Source organism: Styela clava, chromosome 12 (assembly GCF_964204865.1).
Source record: "Styela clava chromosome 12, kaStyClav1.hap1.2, whole genome shotgun sequence".
NCBI lineage: Eukaryota > Metazoa > Chordata > Ascidiacea > Stolidobranchia > Styelidae > Styela > Styela clava.
The window spans coordinates 15891151-15908695 of record NC_135261.1 but is presented as its reverse complement, the minus strand read 5'-3'; the positions used below and the strand labels follow the sequence as shown (position 1 = coordinate 15908695).

The 17545-nt window shown below is 34.9% G+C and overlaps 1 protein-coding gene across 1 annotated transcript in view; it reads right to left on the bottom strand.

The window, feature by feature from the left end:
• LOC120330347 (uncharacterized) overlaps positions 1–17545 on the bottom strand; it is a 53940-nt gene that overhangs the window by 777 nt on the left and 35618 nt on the right. The window contains exons 65-92 of the mRNA XM_039397254.2: positions 17319–17463; positions 16872–17060; positions 16422–16511; positions 15578–15772; positions 15076–15165; positions 14605–14781; positions 13695–13960; positions 13374–13524; positions 11541–11680; positions 10561–10708; positions 10344–10486; positions 9725–9875; positions 9408–9614; positions 8816–9181; positions 8495–8631; positions 7717–7861; positions 6975–7187; positions 6223–6678; positions 5590–5777; positions 5017–5143; positions 4621–4721; positions 4138–4243; positions 3516–3725; positions 2807–2915; positions 2469–2628; positions 1992–2118; positions 1063–1188; positions 396–576 (exon numbers count right to left, since the gene is read on the bottom strand). Coding sequence (XP_039253188.2) covers positions 396–576; positions 1063–1188; positions 1992–2118; positions 2469–2628; positions 2807–2915; positions 3516–3725; positions 4138–4243; positions 4621–4721; positions 5017–5143; positions 5590–5777; positions 6223–6678; positions 6975–7187; positions 7717–7861; positions 8495–8631; positions 8816–9181; positions 9408–9614; positions 9725–9875; positions 10344–10486; positions 10561–10708; positions 11541–11680; positions 13374–13524; positions 13695–13960; positions 14605–14781; positions 15076–15165; positions 15578–15772; positions 16422–16511; positions 16872–17060; positions 17319–17463 — 4844 coding nt within the window. The remainder of the gene's footprint in view (positions 1–395; positions 577–1062; positions 1189–1991; positions 2119–2468; positions 2629–2806; positions 2916–3515; positions 3726–4137; positions 4244–4620; positions 4722–5016; positions 5144–5589; positions 5778–6222; positions 6679–6974; positions 7188–7716; positions 7862–8494; positions 8632–8815; positions 9182–9407; positions 9615–9724; positions 9876–10343; positions 10487–10560; positions 10709–11540; positions 11681–13373; positions 13525–13694; positions 13961–14604; positions 14782–15075; positions 15166–15577; positions 15773–16421; positions 16512–16871; positions 17061–17318; positions 17464–17545) is intronic.

The following is a 17545-nucleotide window of genomic DNA, read 5'->3' as shown; positions in this document are numbered from 1 at the left end:
TAGGAGATGAAAATTATAGTGAATTCAAAAATTATAGCTAGACTTGCAAAATAATCTTGTTTCACATGTATTATGTTGTAAAGCCTTCTGATTTTTCCTTACTTCCTTACTGGAGGGCATCATGCATTTATTTCTCTGACCAAAATAACCACTCACAAAACTAAAATGATGTCATTTGAAACAAATAGAATGGGTTGATGCAGCAAATAGGGGCATTGTTTGAAAATGATTATTTAAACTTCATTACCAAATACCAGGTAACAAGAAGCAGACTATTTTTAATATATTTTTATCGAACATTGCGTACAATAGCAATAAGGCCATGTATTGAAGGAATGCATAATGTTTTTAGAATATAAATAAAGTAATAATAACACTGCGTAAAATAATCATACTTGCGAACAGTGGGAATGAGCATACGCAGTGGGAAAGTGAAAGCTCTGCTGATTTCTTCATCTCGGACAGATTGAATCATAATATTGTATGTTTCACCAGGAATCAAATCAGTCAGTGTGTACGTTGTTTCATCAACTGGTATATTGACCACATACTCAGGAGCAGAATCATCTGTCGTTACTGAATAAATATTAAAAAATATTGCATCTGAATAAGAAAATTGTATTATAAGATTATATCTCCCACTGTGGCATTAAGGAAAGAAATGGAGAAGGATTGAGTCAGTTGATCATTCACTTTTCATTATTAACTTTGTGGTTGCCATGCTGACTATGTTGATGTCCAGAAATTTTTCACAGGATGCAATAATTTTAAATTCCCATTATTCTAAATTTTAGTAGCTGTTCATTGGTCAATTGCTTAGCAGCGCATAAGAGTTGGAAAAATTGTTATAGCAAATCGAAAACTATATACAAAATAGTGGTTATAAGGTGCTACATAAGTCTCATCATATAGAGTTAAAACTTTTTTATTCATAATTTAGTGTAGTTAAAGATCTCCATTTTGAAAAAAATCAAATATCTAAGTTTTAAATCTTGAATTTTGAATTAATGCTGCTCTACTCAGAGAGTAATGATATCGGTGTGGATTAAACCTAAAACATACCCAGTCTATATGTTATCCTGTAGCCAGTAATGTACATTGGTGGTGGAGTCCAGGATAAGTCGACACTGTGTCCAAACATATTATACCATTCTACTTTTGGTGGAGGAGATGGTCCTGTTACCTTTCCTGTCATAGAGATTTGAGTTTTCAATACTAGACGCTGTTATTTACTTAGATAAGCAGAAAATATCAAATACATCAATTACATCCTACTTTTTGCTTTTAATGTATTGATACATTATGACCGGCACATAATTATGGTTTAATATTTAATTATTCTTGAGAATAGTGGTAATAACATGCCACATTTCTTTTATTTGTTTTAACCACAGTCTGATATGAGTCCAAACAAATATTTGATGAGCATATTTAAGATTTTAGAATCCATCCTTTAACTTTTTAAAGTGAGTTTTTTACCTTTCCGAGTAGTTTTAAAACCTTTTCATAGAAATATTAACAGCAATTTGACTCAGTAAAGCAGCAACTACTCGAATTAAGAAATTTAACATGGTCAAATTTGGCATTGTAAATAATAATGACTAAATAGAAGATTATCATAAACAAGCAGAAAATTGTTTATGAAAAAATTGACATCAAAGAAACACAAAGCACACATCAAACATTTGATACTGTATTTTACGGACAATAAGGCACTTCAAAATCTTTTTTTCTAAAATCAATCATGCACCATACAAGCTGGTGTGGCTAATGTATGGATCAGGTAGTGCTTCATGCTTTAATGCCTACACTCCAAACCAATACTGGTATTGCTTTAAAAACTGTTGCGCCTTATATCCGATGTGCCTTATGTATGAAAAAACAAAAAATCTAAGCAATTTATTGACATTGCACCTTAGAATCTGGTGCGCCTTATGGCCCGTAAAATATGGTAGAATAATTTTTGTTAACTTCACTATTTTACTGCTTACTTCGCACAGTAACTGTGTAAATCTTTGTCAGCACACCATCCACTGTGGCATAAATGTTAATCGTGTAAATATGACCAGGCGGAAGACGTGGCAACACGATCGAACGTTTCCCTGGCTTAAGATCAACCTGCAAATAGAAAATCCTTTAAAATATACAAAGATTGCTATATATATGAGTGAAATTATTCCTTTTGAAGTAAATTTTCATGATGTCTGTATACAATGCATCACTTAACTAATGTGCATGTACAAATAGTGGTTTTTCACTCACTACCAAAACCATATCACAGAAACTACACCAATATTTAAAATATCAATATATCCGATGTCAATGTGATCTAATATATCAAAACATCTTGTATGAGATAATACCAATGAGCATATCGGTAACATTGGTCAAATTTCGACAAAATTAATGATAGAACTGATAATAATATATCGTTGATTGCGACACGTTAAATGGCAAAGAGTCCTTACTCGCTGTAAAGTGCCTCCAGGTGATTCTTCATATTCAATAGTATAATTAGTAGCACCAGGAAATTCATTCCATTGTAAAACAAGATTTCCAGATCTTCCAAGTTCTCTCATCCAGACCTCTTTAACCCCAAAATGTCTTTCAGTAACAGGAATTCCGTGCCTAATTAGAAAGATACGGTAATAAAATTCTAGGAAACATTTTATCTATGATACTCAAAATAAGAAAAACTTATTATTTCAAATCACTGAAAGGTACCAAGGTACTTAATGCATTTAGCAAAGGTGTGTATGTAATATTGCCAATCGTGGTGTACTATTCCCTGGACATTTTCTTGTACCTGGTAAAAGCAGGAATTACAAAATCGGTAGCTATGTCTCCTGTGCGATGTTCGCCATCATTTTGTATATATTTTGCATACAGCCGATATGATACACCAGGTTGCAGACCTGATAAAAGAAAAGATTTAAATGTGTAATGCAGCATTTCTCAAACTATGTACTACAGTAGACTGTTGTTCCGCGAGCTTCTTTGGAGTGTTCCACGAGACAATAATCATAATTGTGACTAAATTGGTCGCCATGGCAATCTTTGCTGTACTCTGGATTTTAAATATGTCTCCCAACTAGCGGCAAACAGGCAGACACGTCTTGCTATCCAAACAGGCTGACAGACTTTGTTACAGTCTGGGAAGCATGGCGCTTTTGTTAACCGTTCTATATCATTGACCGTCAGCCTACCTTCTTGATTGTCAAGTTTACATCAAACCCTTTAATTTTACCACAGGCTAACTTGTTTAGAAACCACCCTTCTAAACGAATTGTCAGCTTGAAACTGGAAACCTCAAAAGAATCTGTGACAAGCCGGTTGTGTAAGTTTATGCACAAAGTAAATCTTTTGTAAGATTTTTTTAATATCAATTCTACCGTTTATTTTTGTGGTGGAGAGATAAAAGCATAGGTGTTCCGGGAAAAGTTCAAAAATCGCTGGTGTGGGGGATTGTAACATTGTGGTAAGTGCTGGTTTGATAAGAATAAATCAAAACTAACCTCGAATATTCATGGGGGCATTAGTCGGAACGTATGTCACTATTTTTCTTGCAGTAGGATCATTGATTGGAACCAATTCCACTCGGAATCTGTTGACTCGTGATGTCTCTGTTGTAGTCACTGGGTTCCATCGTAGTGTTACCGTATTAGATCCACCAACACGGCGAGCGGGAATTTCAACTGGCTGAATCCAATTTACGTACTCACGATCTGAATAAAACAGTATAATAAGAATATGAGATAAAATAGGAGTAAGATTCAATTAATGACAATGTCTTGTATCAATAGGCCTGTTGCAAAGTGGGTATTGTTGCAAAAATCGCTTTTCTTCGCAACTAATGGACCAATTGATTCCATATTATCAATACTTCTAATTTAAAAAAATTGAAAAAAATACTGAATATTTCAGTAAACGTGTTGAGCTACGAATGTAACATAGATAATATAAGATCATAGATGGCCCGAGCTACATTGAGATGGTCTGATGTTAAACGAAGTCTGAAATTTTGTAGACTACATCCGTTTTGGGTTTTTCCATTAGAACAGCTACCTACTCCAATGCGGTTACTTACGAACACCTCATTGGAACTGTCTTAAACTCTGAAATGTTAGGTTGACTCACCAGTAATTATTGTGGTATCTGGCCCACCTCCATTTTCAGTACCAGGCAAATAAGCGTACTCATCTTCTGGGAGTGTAACAGATGTTTTACTCCCAGGAATGAAGATCTGTCAAAATTACAAGAACACTCTCAATAAAGGAAGAATATTCTGCCTGAATTTGGTGATCATACAATGTTGAGTGTCATCAACCTATACTTCAGATAAACAGAGTGTAGCGTTAAAACGCTAATACGGTGATCTACTTGCAAATGGCAATTAATGTATAATTTCATTGTAAATTACAAATCAATATATATTATAGTTGCAGTATCTAAATTTGAATATGAAATATGAATAGTAAATTATAAATATTCTGTGGTAAAAGTGTTAGAATAATTAAAATGCATGTGCATGATTACACTGACATTGCCTGATTTTATACAGCCATGTTGAAAGCAAATTACTAATTGTCTAATAAAAGTTCCTAAATTTCAACTTTATACCTCTTGAGTATCAATTTCAGTGACAGTTACTGGATTTTCATCTTCTTCTGATGGCTTGAACCTCAGAATATATCCGTCAGGTTTATCTGGTGACTTTGACACTGTGAATTGCATAAAAAAAAATGTGGTTTCCATTTGAATATTTTTCTCTGTAAGGGGCATTTTGGGCTGCCAAATAGATTGATTGATTTTTGAGGCAGTGTACTGTCAGTCACGTTTGGTGTGATCCGTGTTCTCAGAGTTGTTCATATGTCTCAGCTCTCAAACCTACATGAAAAATTTTGATGAATGTGCCAAGAAATGTGTAGAGTTTGTTATAAAAAAAAGTGAGCCATGGTTATAGTCATAAAGATAATTGGTAACTGTGGTGGAATAGTGTTAGGTATTGATACTCACATTGTACATTATAAATCGGTATGGTCTGATCGTTTTCATCGTCAACTGTGTATATCGTAATAATATAGCCTGGTCGACTGGTAGGTTCTGGTATACTGGTCCAACTGGTGTCACCAGGTATAGTTATCTAGATACATTATCCAAAAATAAATCATTAAGTATTGTATTAAACAAGTAGTAAATTCATTAAAATAGCTGATATTTCGGCATTTATATTTGTATGTATGTATGTTTATTTGCCTCAAAAATATAACAGTATTTTATATTCATTGATTGGCCAAGGTGATGATGTAGTGAAAACTATTGGTACAAGTACATTGGTTCAGATTTAAGTACTGTGATTGTTCACACACAATTGTATCGCATGAAGAATTCAAAGAGGTCTCCTCACTCTCATTCAGAAACGCATTGATAAGTGTAGCATACTTCTCAGTCAAGGTTCATTATATTGGGATGCATTGCTAGCCTAGAAAAAAGTTTGTTTCTGACAAACTCATCTTCGCGATATGTGAGAATACCTCTTGGTATTATTTGAAGTAAAGTGTAAAAGTGTTTCTTGAATTTTTTACTTACATTTGTCCCGGGTGAGGTTCTGTCATTTGGTTTCCATTCTAATATGTAATGATCAACAGGTATTTCTGCAGGTGTCCAGTTAATTATAACTTGACCATCGAAAGTGGGAAGAGCATCTACCCCGGCACTGCGAATATCTTCATCCACCGTTCCTCCAGTCGGTTGTGGGACAGGGGTTGTGGTGGTGGCTACAGGAGAAAATGGGAAAATATATACCTCTCATTTACAAATATAAACAATACGTGAATATTGAAAAACTGCGGATAGTAATGATATCATGAACTCAGTATATTGCTCAATATAAAAGGGTTGAAAAATTACAAATAAATCAAATCAAATTACAAATAAAATTCAACGTGAACATTTGGAGCATTCTTCGGTTATAAAAGATTGTGTTACAGCAAAGGCTTGTTCAAAAAATGTAGTGAGATGGATGATCATGTGGTTCAAGCTTTTTTTGTCTCACCAAAGAAAAAATGTAGAGTGAGGTTTCCGTCTTGGAGAACTCAACAAAGCTATTCCTATATGATTTTACATTCTGTTTTTTTTAAAAACCCGTGTTTATTTGAAATGAATGAATACGTCACAATGAATGTTGTCTTGTTTTTATTGGTAAATATGAAAATGCCTCACCCTTGATGTTTCCACCTTCATTTGGTTCATTTGGCTGTGTGGTACGTGGAAGTGGTCTGATTGGTCTCGTTAATAAAGGTGTTATTCTTGATGGAATTGGTCTCGTTAATATCGGTGTTATTCTTGATGGAATTGGTCTCGTTAATATAGGTGTTATTCTTGATGGAATTGGTCTCCTTGTTGTTGAAGAAGTTATATTAACTTCAACTGGTTCATAAGGTTCGACAGGTGCAGGCGTTGGTTCAGTTGGTACCACAATGACTTGTCTTCGAGTGGTGAATCTAGATATCTGTGTCGGTCTGGTTGAAGGTCTTGTGCGATGGGTTCGTCTGGTAGTGGTTTCAGGTATGGTGAGTGTACCAGTTATGAATTCCGTTGTCGTTGTGCTTGAACGAGTTTTTGTTGGTTTGTTTGCAGCTTGCAGTGTGACAATATATTCTTGGTTTGGTTGAAGGCCTATTAAACATGTAAATTATAATATTAATATACATACATTCATAGGCTGATCCACGTACGGGCACGCATCCTCCGCGCGTCGTCACGGTTATACCCAACATGGAATGGTATCCGGGCGGAAGTCCGTGGTTCGCTATATGATGAGGCCTTCATAACAAATTTTCTTCCCTACCGTATAAGATTTTTTTTAGTCGGCTATATACACCTAATGGTGAATGAGTGCTCAAAACTATTAATGCATCATACTATTCAATTAAAAATATTTTCTGAACGCTACAATTAAAGCTTCAACATACCTGTAACAACGTGTGATGTCTTATCGGCAGGGACTTCTACTCTCACAGTTTGGGTGGGATCCACAGAAAATTTGGGTTTTAGTTCCAATATGTAATGAGTAACAGGTCTATGCTGGTTTCGAGGTTGTGCCCAGTTAATTATTGTTGCATCATTGCTGAACGGTTCAATGCTTGTTATTGTGGGTTTGAAGAGAAGACGGTATGGATGAAGTGCTGAAGCACAAACAAATAAATATGAAATTAATGAAGATGAAAAAAAAGTTGAAGATAGAAAGATAAATATAGGTTTACAACAAGACGTCCAACAGTATTTGAAAATATTACTACATTGCAAAGGCCAGATAGTTCATTTGCAACTCGCTATCACAATGATCTTGATTACCCTACTCGAATGTGGAATGATTATGATAGGGGAAAGATTGGACTTCTAGCCTTCTTGGGGTTGTCCACTTCCCTCTGTTTGGCTAAAATTTTGTATACCATTCACACGCCTGTTATGCTAAAGAGGGAGAGGAAAGTACCAAACGTCTATTCGTAATTGCTTCTGTTATGCATTGTGTTTCTTAATCTGAGTTAACCTTGACAGTCCATGCAAATTAAATAATTTGATTATTTTTCTTTATTTTTCATGAAGACAACCTGGGACGCGTGATAATTTCAAACTCCTCAATCATGTAAAAATAGGAAAATTATTTGAAAGTAAAAAAAAAACATTAAGCACAATTAGTTAAACTGAAAGTACTTCTTGGTAATTCATCTTCGGTAGTAGACACAGGTAGTACAAAGATTTCATCTGAATCAGTAACTGCCTCAACGTGTACATTATATGATGTGTCTGGTTCGAGAGAAGATACCGTAACTGTCTGAGTATCATCGGGTAGTATTATCTGGTATGAAACAAATAAAATTGTATCAATACACAATCCTTTGTTTCATTTTATTCTATCAATTTTGTCACATGAAGACGTTTTTTTCATTAGATGATCACACTTCACCTCCTGCGAAGGTTTAACCCAGAGGTGGGCAAGGGTTTTGGGACACGGGGCAAAAAATTTGTCCACCTAGACTGGCGTGCCATGAGAGTGTGATGTAAAAAGCTATCTTATGAACAATATTTACAGTGTTACAAAATTAAAAAAGGAAAACAATTAGCCTCATGGAAAAACTAAATTTAATCGCAATCTTAACAAATTCGTTGAGCTATTTTATAGCTTAAAATCAAAATTTGGTTTTAGTTTGGTTGTGGCAGCATCAGGTGGGCCAAATTGAATTCCCAATGGGCCCGATTTGGCCTGCAGGCTGTAGTTTGCCCATGCCAAATCTAATCAAACAGATGCATATATGTAAAGAACTACTGAATTTGTAAGTGCTGACATTAAGAGTGTTTGAACCTGCATATACTCATAGAAGTTAAAACTTCAATCAAGAATCAAGTAGTTAGATATGTTTTTGAGTACAAATCTAGGTTTTATGTACAGTATTTATAACACCAAATAATATTTAAAATCAAATTAACAAACCTCCTTAATATCATCAGGTCGGGTAGGATTCTCAAATACAATTCTGTACCGTCCATTTTCGTCTTCAGTAAAGAATGGTTCCCACATTATAGTCATCTGTCCAATATCTGACGTAGTTATGGTATCGGTGTCATCATCTGTTAATTTTATTAGTAATTCGGTTATCGGTTTTCTAATCTTGTTTAAAAATATAAATCAATAAATATTTAAATTACAGCGAAGGTGAAAGTCTAGCATGAATATGAAAAGTCATTTACTCAAATAACAAATTATCTAAGCACCAGTCATTTTGCTTCCTTCAATGTTCAGCTAATTAATTACCAAAATCTGTGGGTATTGAGACTGTTGTGGTAGGCGCAGAAGGCCTTCTTGTTGTATTGGTTGTACTTGGAGTCAAAGTTGATGTTCTACTGGTGCTTCTAAGTGGCTCAGGTATGCCTGTTGTGGTTGTTCTATCTGGTCTGATAGATGGCCTCGTTCTTATTGAAATGGTTCGAGCAGGAGTTGTTGTGAAGGCAGGATTTGAAATGGATGTGTCGTCGGTAGGTACTGGCTCCACATAATCATCTGTAACTGCGGGAGAGTCGATTGGCGTGAGATAAGAAGCAGTGGCAGCATCAGAAGTTGTCTTTGAAGGCAAGTTTGCTGACTGAACGCGTATGCGGTACAAGGTATCTGGAGCGAGTCCTGAAATATAATTGATTATAACAGATAATGGATGGATTGGGTGGATAGATTTTGAAACTTCTGACTCTGCTATGTTAGCATCGCAGGGGAAAAACTTCGGGTTCTAATTCCATGCCCACCACTTCATCCAGGGTACAAAATAGGGTAAACAATATCCCCTCACCCAGCTTTGGACGCTTGTTTAGAACAAAAGCAGTATAAAAAAAAAACATATAAAAATACTCACCAGTCACTGTATGCGATCTTTCCGTTTTTGGAACCAGCACAGTCAAAGGTCGTGTGTGTAGGTTGTCAACTGGGATATAGCTCACTGCATAATGAGTGAGAGGAATGCGACCTTGTCTTGGTGGATTCCAGAAAACAGTTGCTGCATAACCTTGGCCATCAACTCCGGCAATGGTGGGTGGGTTGAGACCTCCAGTCACTCTCGTTTCTGAATAAATTGCGCAAATTTGAGAATCCCAATGTACAACACAATAAAAATATTATTAACATTTTTCAGAGAAAATTGATATATAAAAAGAATAATGAAATAAAACTCACCTGGTAGTTTGGGTACATTGATTAATTGTATATCTGGTACAGGAATATTTTGTCCATCAGCAGTCGTTGCTTGAACGGTGAAAATATACTCTATTCCAGGTTCCAGCATTCCTAAAGTAGCCGATTCTGCATCTTTTCCAGGAACATATGCCTGAATTTACAAAATAGTAATTCTAGTACATTTTAGCATTTAAATTACAATATTATTCACCTTTTATGTATGAACTACCCAATGAATTTATTTTCAATTGAGTTTAATAATAAATATAACATGGAACTAAAGCATTAAAATTTGAATGCATCAAATTTTACATATTATAATGTTGAAGAGCATGTAGGGAGATAAATAAGACTTCGATATTTGGGAGTTCAATGGTTATAAACCACGTTTTGTGCTTCAGCACTACAAGAAAAGAGCACACGTTATTCCTGTTTGATATTAAGCTTTGAAGTATTGTGTGAAGAAGGAAATTTGATACAGTCCCATTTCCATGCTAAATAAGACACATCAATTTTAAAGACACAAAACAATCCTTGATATTGATTTGTCTTCTATAAAAAAAGACAGGCAATCCTAACATGTCTAACCATGAACAAATAAGTTAGCTCATAAACATACCATTTCGGGTTCTCCAATACAACATTTTCGATCAAAGATAATTGTATAACCAATAACTTTCTCTAATTGTTCTGGTTCTATGTCTGTGAACCATTGTACGGTCACCTGACCAGTTGGGGTAGAACCCGTTACAGCAGATTCATCTAAAAAAGAAAGTGATGTTATTTCACATTTTCATGAAACTTTGGTTTCAAATAAATTGATTTTTCATCCATACCAGGAACATAATCAGAGGTTCCATAATTAACATTCTGAACGACAACTGGTTCTTGACCATTCCTCATTCCAATCACCGTTATGACATATTCGTCATCTGGTCTTAATCCACTCAGCTGAGTACTAGTGTATGTACCAGGAATCACAACCTGGAAAGAGAAGGAAAGTGATGTTAAAGTAATTGAATGTGTTCACTTTCATAATGCTCTCATACAGTCATTAGAAACTGTATTTAGAATCCCTATCAAGCAAACTCAAATAAATTATATTTCTTGATCTGAGAGAAAGACTTTTAAAGCAAGAATTCCATAGGCCTACACAGTATTTACAGTATTCAAAATCAGCTATATTTATATATTAATTCTGGTGATCTCGCAATAACTCCTAATTGGATACCAACTTGTGATTCCAATTTTTAGCAACCAAAGACAGAAGAAGTTGTCAGAAGTTTATTACATTCAATTATGTACTTCAATTTGCTGTTTTTGGTAAATTGCATTTAAAGTTCTGCCCGATTGTAAATCGCGTTCTTCTGTGTTTGTTTTGTTTTTTTGGTGAGCGGGCACGTACATTGTACGCTTTTTAACTTTTTTTTAAGTTATGCCCGTCTCCCGAGTATCTCTGCATTTTGTTTTGTCTGTTTACTTTTTGTATTGTTTATGTCAGAGAACCAAAATAAATAATTGATTGATTGAAAGTTGTAATAACAGTGAAAGCATTTCAAGGAGAGAAAGGGGGAGTGTTGTAATTCAAATTATAGGGCTTTTAATAATTGTCACTCACAAATATTCGCACACTATCGTGGGCGATTAGCCCGTCTTATCGGCTCTTCTATCCCCTGTGATAAACATGTGAATCAAATTCCTATCTTCAATGAATAAAATATCGAGGAGAGATGGCATGATGTTAGTGCACAACCGACTTTCCGTATTCAGCTAACCATTCCCAGTTATGAAATATTTTCGAAAATCTGTTTCTTACCTGGTATGGTTCTTCTGAGTCAGGTTTCAAATAAGATATTCCATATTCTGTAACATCTGGTCCCAGTGTTTCCCAAATGATGGATATTTTACCATCTGCTGGTACAGTTACTGGGTCTTTAGTCAGTGGCATGTAATTGTCTGGAAAATGCCAAAATTAATTGTTTCAGGATAAAACTGTCATACTGAATAATGCATTAAATACAAAATATCGTTTCACATACCATGATATAATGATGTGAAGCAAACTTAAAATCAAATTTTCATCATCCTACCATTATATAGAATACGAAAACACTTGTGAAGAAGACCAAATGAATTTCAGAATAATTGATAAAATAATTTAAGTATTAGATGGAAGTTATTTTTTTAATATATAAACTAACATTAGGATTGTTTCAGAAATATACAATTTTGAAACCACAACAACAATTATTATTTCAGAATGTGAATGGTTCTCATCCCCGTGCAATAGTACCGTACGAGGTGTGGCTAAAAAGAAACGAGACTGACGTCACAGATTGCGCAACACGATTAACCATTGGTAATCAACACTTTTACAGTGTGGTGTAATATGTGTTCTTTGTTCAACAGCTTTTTTGACACAATATCGCAATTATTTTTGCTCTTTAGGAGCCATAGGTGAATGTGATTAATTGCTTGTTGAAAAAAAAATTGCCGTGCGAGATCTGATTGAGTTTTTTGGCGATAGGGGGTTCAATTGCAGAATGACGATTGAGCAATGAATTAACATTAAATTTTGTGTCAAACTTGGAAAAATGCATGTCAACTGGGCAACATTTAATCGTTGAGCTTTCTGCTCCTCAGTCAACAGCCTTGGCACCATTTTGGCACTCACCTTTCACAAGCCAAAAGTGTCAACCAAACTGGTGCGAACCGTTTTTTTTTGTCTTTTCCAACTTCGCAATGACGCGAATTGTTGAGCGACGGTCGCTGCGAATCAACTGCCTTTCACAACTGAACTCACAACTGATACCTTTTCGATGTTGGTATCAGTTGTGGAAGTGCAAGGCCTTCCTGACTTCGAATCATCCTCCCTGCATCCCACAAATCGCTTGTGCCATTCAAAAACTCTTGGTCTGGACATGGAAGAATCTCCATAAACATCACACAATTTCTTCAAAGTCGCAGTCGCCGTTTTTCCAAGTTTGACACAAAATTTAATGTTAATTCATTGCTCAATCGTCATTCTGCAATTGAACCCCCTATCGCCAAATAACTCAATCAGATCTCGCACGGCAATTTTTTTTTCAACAAGCAATTAATCACATTCACCTATGGCTCCTAAAGAGCAAAAATAATTGCGATATTGTGTCAAAAAAGCTGTTGAACAAAGAACACATATTACACCACACTGTAAAAGTGTTGATTACCAATGGTTAATCGTGTTGCGCAATCTGTGACGTCAGTCTCGTTTCTTTTTAGCCACACCTCGTAATTCCGTGGTATCGCAATCACCGCTTAGTGATATTCCAATGGCAATACAAATATTAAATTGGAGTCAATTATTGAAATATGACACCAGACCAATGTGGGGCTATGCCACATCAGTCACAATGATGTTCTAATATATATCCCAATTCAGTCTATACTATGCTGTTCATTTTGGCATCAAAAATATTAGAATCCCAGATCTCAAATACCCCCGTGTCGCCTGATGTTTAACCCAAACTAAGTCGATCAAATGTGGAAGAAAATTTGTTTGATGTGATAAAACAAAACTAGTGGATCATTGTGTCCACAATTACAAGGCTCTCTCCAGAAAAAAGGTGGAAAGTGTAACATTCGGTACATGAAAATTTATATCGGTTACCTGGTGATAAGATACTGACTATCTCGTGGTCAATGATTGGAACTGGTATAATCTCTCCATTGTCAAGCAATCCCTTGACCCAAATAATGTATTCTGCGGTTGGTTCGACTGTTGAAAGTATGGTTTGCCCAACTCCTGATGGGACTGTGATCTATATAATTAAGCAATGGGGGTTTTAGTAAAACTGCAGTTAAAATATCAAATTTTGAAGTAATTCAATATATAACGTAAATGGTTTTCCAAATCTGATCTCGTGATTCAAATTTTCATGATATTTTATTACTAGAAATAATCTTTTTCAAAAATGACCATTTGACTCACAATATTAGTCTTATCATCTCCTCGAATTCGATACAAAATCTGGTATGATACAACAGGTTCATCTGGTTGTTGCTCCCAATTGATAACAAATTCTGGTTGTCCTGGAATTAAAGAAATAGATTCTTCTGGTCGAAATTCTTGTGGTGGTGTAGTTGTGCTATCGCTGACTTCTGGTGTTTTCATAGTGATGGTTGTAGGCACTGATTCAAAGTTTCCTGGTCCTACTGTGATAACTTGAATCGTGTAAGTCGTGTCTGGCTCCGCATCTGCAGAATAAAAAAAGGCATTGTTGTCAGAGCGCTGGACCTCAGCGTGGCAGGTTAAATCTCGAATTCATACCTCCAAGTCATAAGTCTAATTAAATTGTAATGTACTTTGTAATTGATCTGGGTACACTTTGCAGACCTGAAAAGTTCCCAGTAATAGTAGCTAGTTATGTATCAGTATTTCTTTAACTGAGCCTTGTTAAGAATAAAGATATAAATCGCTTCATGAAAATAAATGCAGTAGCTGTATTCTGCAAAGGATATTATACTGTCATTGCAGATCAGCATTCCACAGTTTAAACAGTGGTTGCTAACTGATATATTCACAGTTAGATTACACACAATTCATGTATGTTATAAAATACCGAACCAAAAATTAAGTCTCCATATTTTGTTTTTAAAACAGTTACGTAAAAGCAAATTTGAAATATGACTGATTATTTTACCTCACTGACTTACCGGTAATTGATATACGATAGTTGTAGGTAGGGATTTTACATGAAAACTATTGCAAGTACAAATACATTGTACAATAAAGTGATTTTAAATATACAACAAAAACAAAAAAAATATTTATAAATTACAAATAAAAAACTCTGAGAATATTTCATTTTATGTAGATTTTGATAAAAGTGTTTGCATACCTGGAATTAGAATGCTTGGTTGCTCAGTCTCAAAGAAAAGTTCTTCAGCGTTTGGATTGTCTTGAGGTTCTACATTTACCAAGTAAGCAATAACTTCGCCAGCTGGTCGATCCCAGGTAATTTCAAATTGTCTGGGTAAAACACCAGCTGTTGTCACTCGTTGTGGTTGTTCGGGAACTGAAATTAATTTGTATTATATACTTATATATATATGTAGGTAAATTAATTTTTATATTTGTATGATGATGAAAATTTGAAATCATTACAATTACAACATTACAATCATTTTGAATTTGATAATATGATTTGGGAATTTTGAATTTTGAATATCATAAGGTTTTTACTAGACACTAATGTCAGCGTAATACGACAAAGTCGATTTGGCCATTGAAACATGTATCCTTGTTTTTCAAAGACTTGGTATTGTTATATTTTGTACTAACTAATTAACTTAAATCAACTGTAACTCACGAGTGTTTGCTATTTCTGATGCAGGCTCACTCTCTCTGTCGTTTATAAAAGAACGAACATAAACATCGTAGGATGTACCAGGATTCAAATCTAAAATAAAAGGGAACAGAGATATAATTTTATGTTATGGAATCTCGTACAATTTTGGAAAAGTCATTCAAATTTCAAATAAGCGATAATACTCTCAAACTGTGGGTATTCCAATCTGAAGCAAGCAGGCATTGGGTTTTGGAGTTGTTTAAAATAAAAATTGAAACATTGTGTATCACCGCAGGTGTCCCGTCTATGATTTTGAATCAGGGATGAGTTTGAATTAATCAAACGCACAGGCACGCCGGCCTACCACTTTTTGACAAACCCTGTGCTCAGCTAAGTCATGGACAATGTGCATTGCCATGTGGCAGGACTGTGTAGGTCGCATATGCTGCTGCTGTAATGTGGTTAGTCATTGTACTTTCATGTCCCCATAAGCGAGCATTGCTCTCTTGTCTTTGTGACATACCTGTTACTGTGTAGGTATATGTATCTGGTGCTACGTCTTCATTGACAATCACATTTCCATCTACGTCAACAACTTGAACATTGTACTTAGTGATATAATCATGGTTTTGGGGAGCGTACCATTGTATTACAATATCTTCTGAAGTAGATTCCGGGATGCTTACATAATCTGGCATTGGCACTGTTCTGAGAGCATCTATAAAAGATTTTTAAATTTGAATGTAACCAACAAACTGAACTAATGAAAGATATCTTTTTCAATAATTGCCAAGTTGTGGAAGAACAAAGTTAGATTATGCACAGATGAGATTAAAAAGTATTGAAAGTAGCTGATTTATAAGATATGGTAAATCAAGTCTGCAAGTCATTCTAACTGACTATTAATAAATAGAGTTACCAGTAACAGTCGCGATTTACTCTATACAATTTTCTGTGAGCGTGATGGCTTAGTGGTCAGAGCGTTGGTATTTAACTTATTGCCAGAACAAGTGAAATATTCTGGTTTGAATTTCATGCCCATCACCACAACGAGAATGTCATAAATTGGGCAAGCATTGCCAAACTTTTTCGACTTCTTACATGTACATAGTGAAAAGCTGGAATTCGAGTACCAAAAGTAGTCTTACTGCGAGTTTGTTTATTGCATTGTTACAGGCCATTCAAAATGAAAACATATTTCGAATAAGAAATGAAAAAATAATATTTTTGGAATGAAACATAGGGACAATAAAATTTACTAATATAATAATACAGAATATGATTTCCACAAATGTACAAATTGAAATAAAAACGCTAATAATTTTTTGACAACTATGATTGCAAAATTTCGAATATTAATAATTTACCTGTTGTAATTGATTGAGTTGCTGGTTGACCTGGTCTTCTGTTGATATGTGGTGTGACTTTTACTATGTAATTGGTGTTTGGTTTGAGGCCTATAAAACATTATAAGACATACTAAAAATAATAAACATAAGTTACATAACTAATAAAATCACTAATAAGAGAATTTTCTCATACCGAGATCACTCACACTCACACAACTAAACCAAACAAGAAATGTCAATAGCTACTGATTTTTATTTAATCATGGTGCAGCGTCATCAAATGTCACTTTTAAATTTTGTCAATAAAGATCAATAAATATCAAATTCAATGAGATCAAAAGTACACAAGGTTTTGAATTCTCCGAACAGAAAATTCTTGAAAACTTATTCTAACAACGAACAGATGATAATGTATTGAAGAGAATAGTTCCTCTGTTAAGATTTTGTAATCACAATAAAAAAGCGTACCTGGAAAAGTCACCCTGTTTTGTGTTTTTGGTACATCAAGGGCCCTTACTGGAACTGCACTGTCGTCTGTATACACTTCAACTCTGTAACCAGTCAGGTAATCAACCTGCGATGGGGGATTCCATTGAACTACTACAGAAGTGTCAGTGACACTCGGCAAAGTTATTGAGTCTGGAAGACCTGGAATTTCTGTAATAAAATACACAATACTTTTATTAAAAAAATAGGACCAATTTCAAATTGTTTATAAGGAATCACAGCATTGAGTATTAAAGATTTTGGGGTTCAAATCCAATCTCTACCTCCTTTCATAGATTGTAACAAATGAGTACGGTACGTAATACCAGACAGAAAACTTCCAGTGCTACCTAAGAGTGGAAAATGACAGTGTGAACACATCGCGATAAATAAGAACAAAGTACGTGTGAATGAGAACACACACCGAACCTGTTTGAATTCGTCTTGTAATGCTGTTGTGGTTGTTCGGCTGATCTCCTGGTTTTAAAATAGACTGCAGAATGATATCATACTCTGTGTTTGGTAAAAGTTGAGGAATTGTAACTTGAGTTTGATCACCCGAAACTGCTAAAGACTGAAAATAAAGATGATATGTAATAAGTAAATGGATGTTGACATAAATTTAGTTCTACTTTTTCAGGGTGGCAATAACAGAT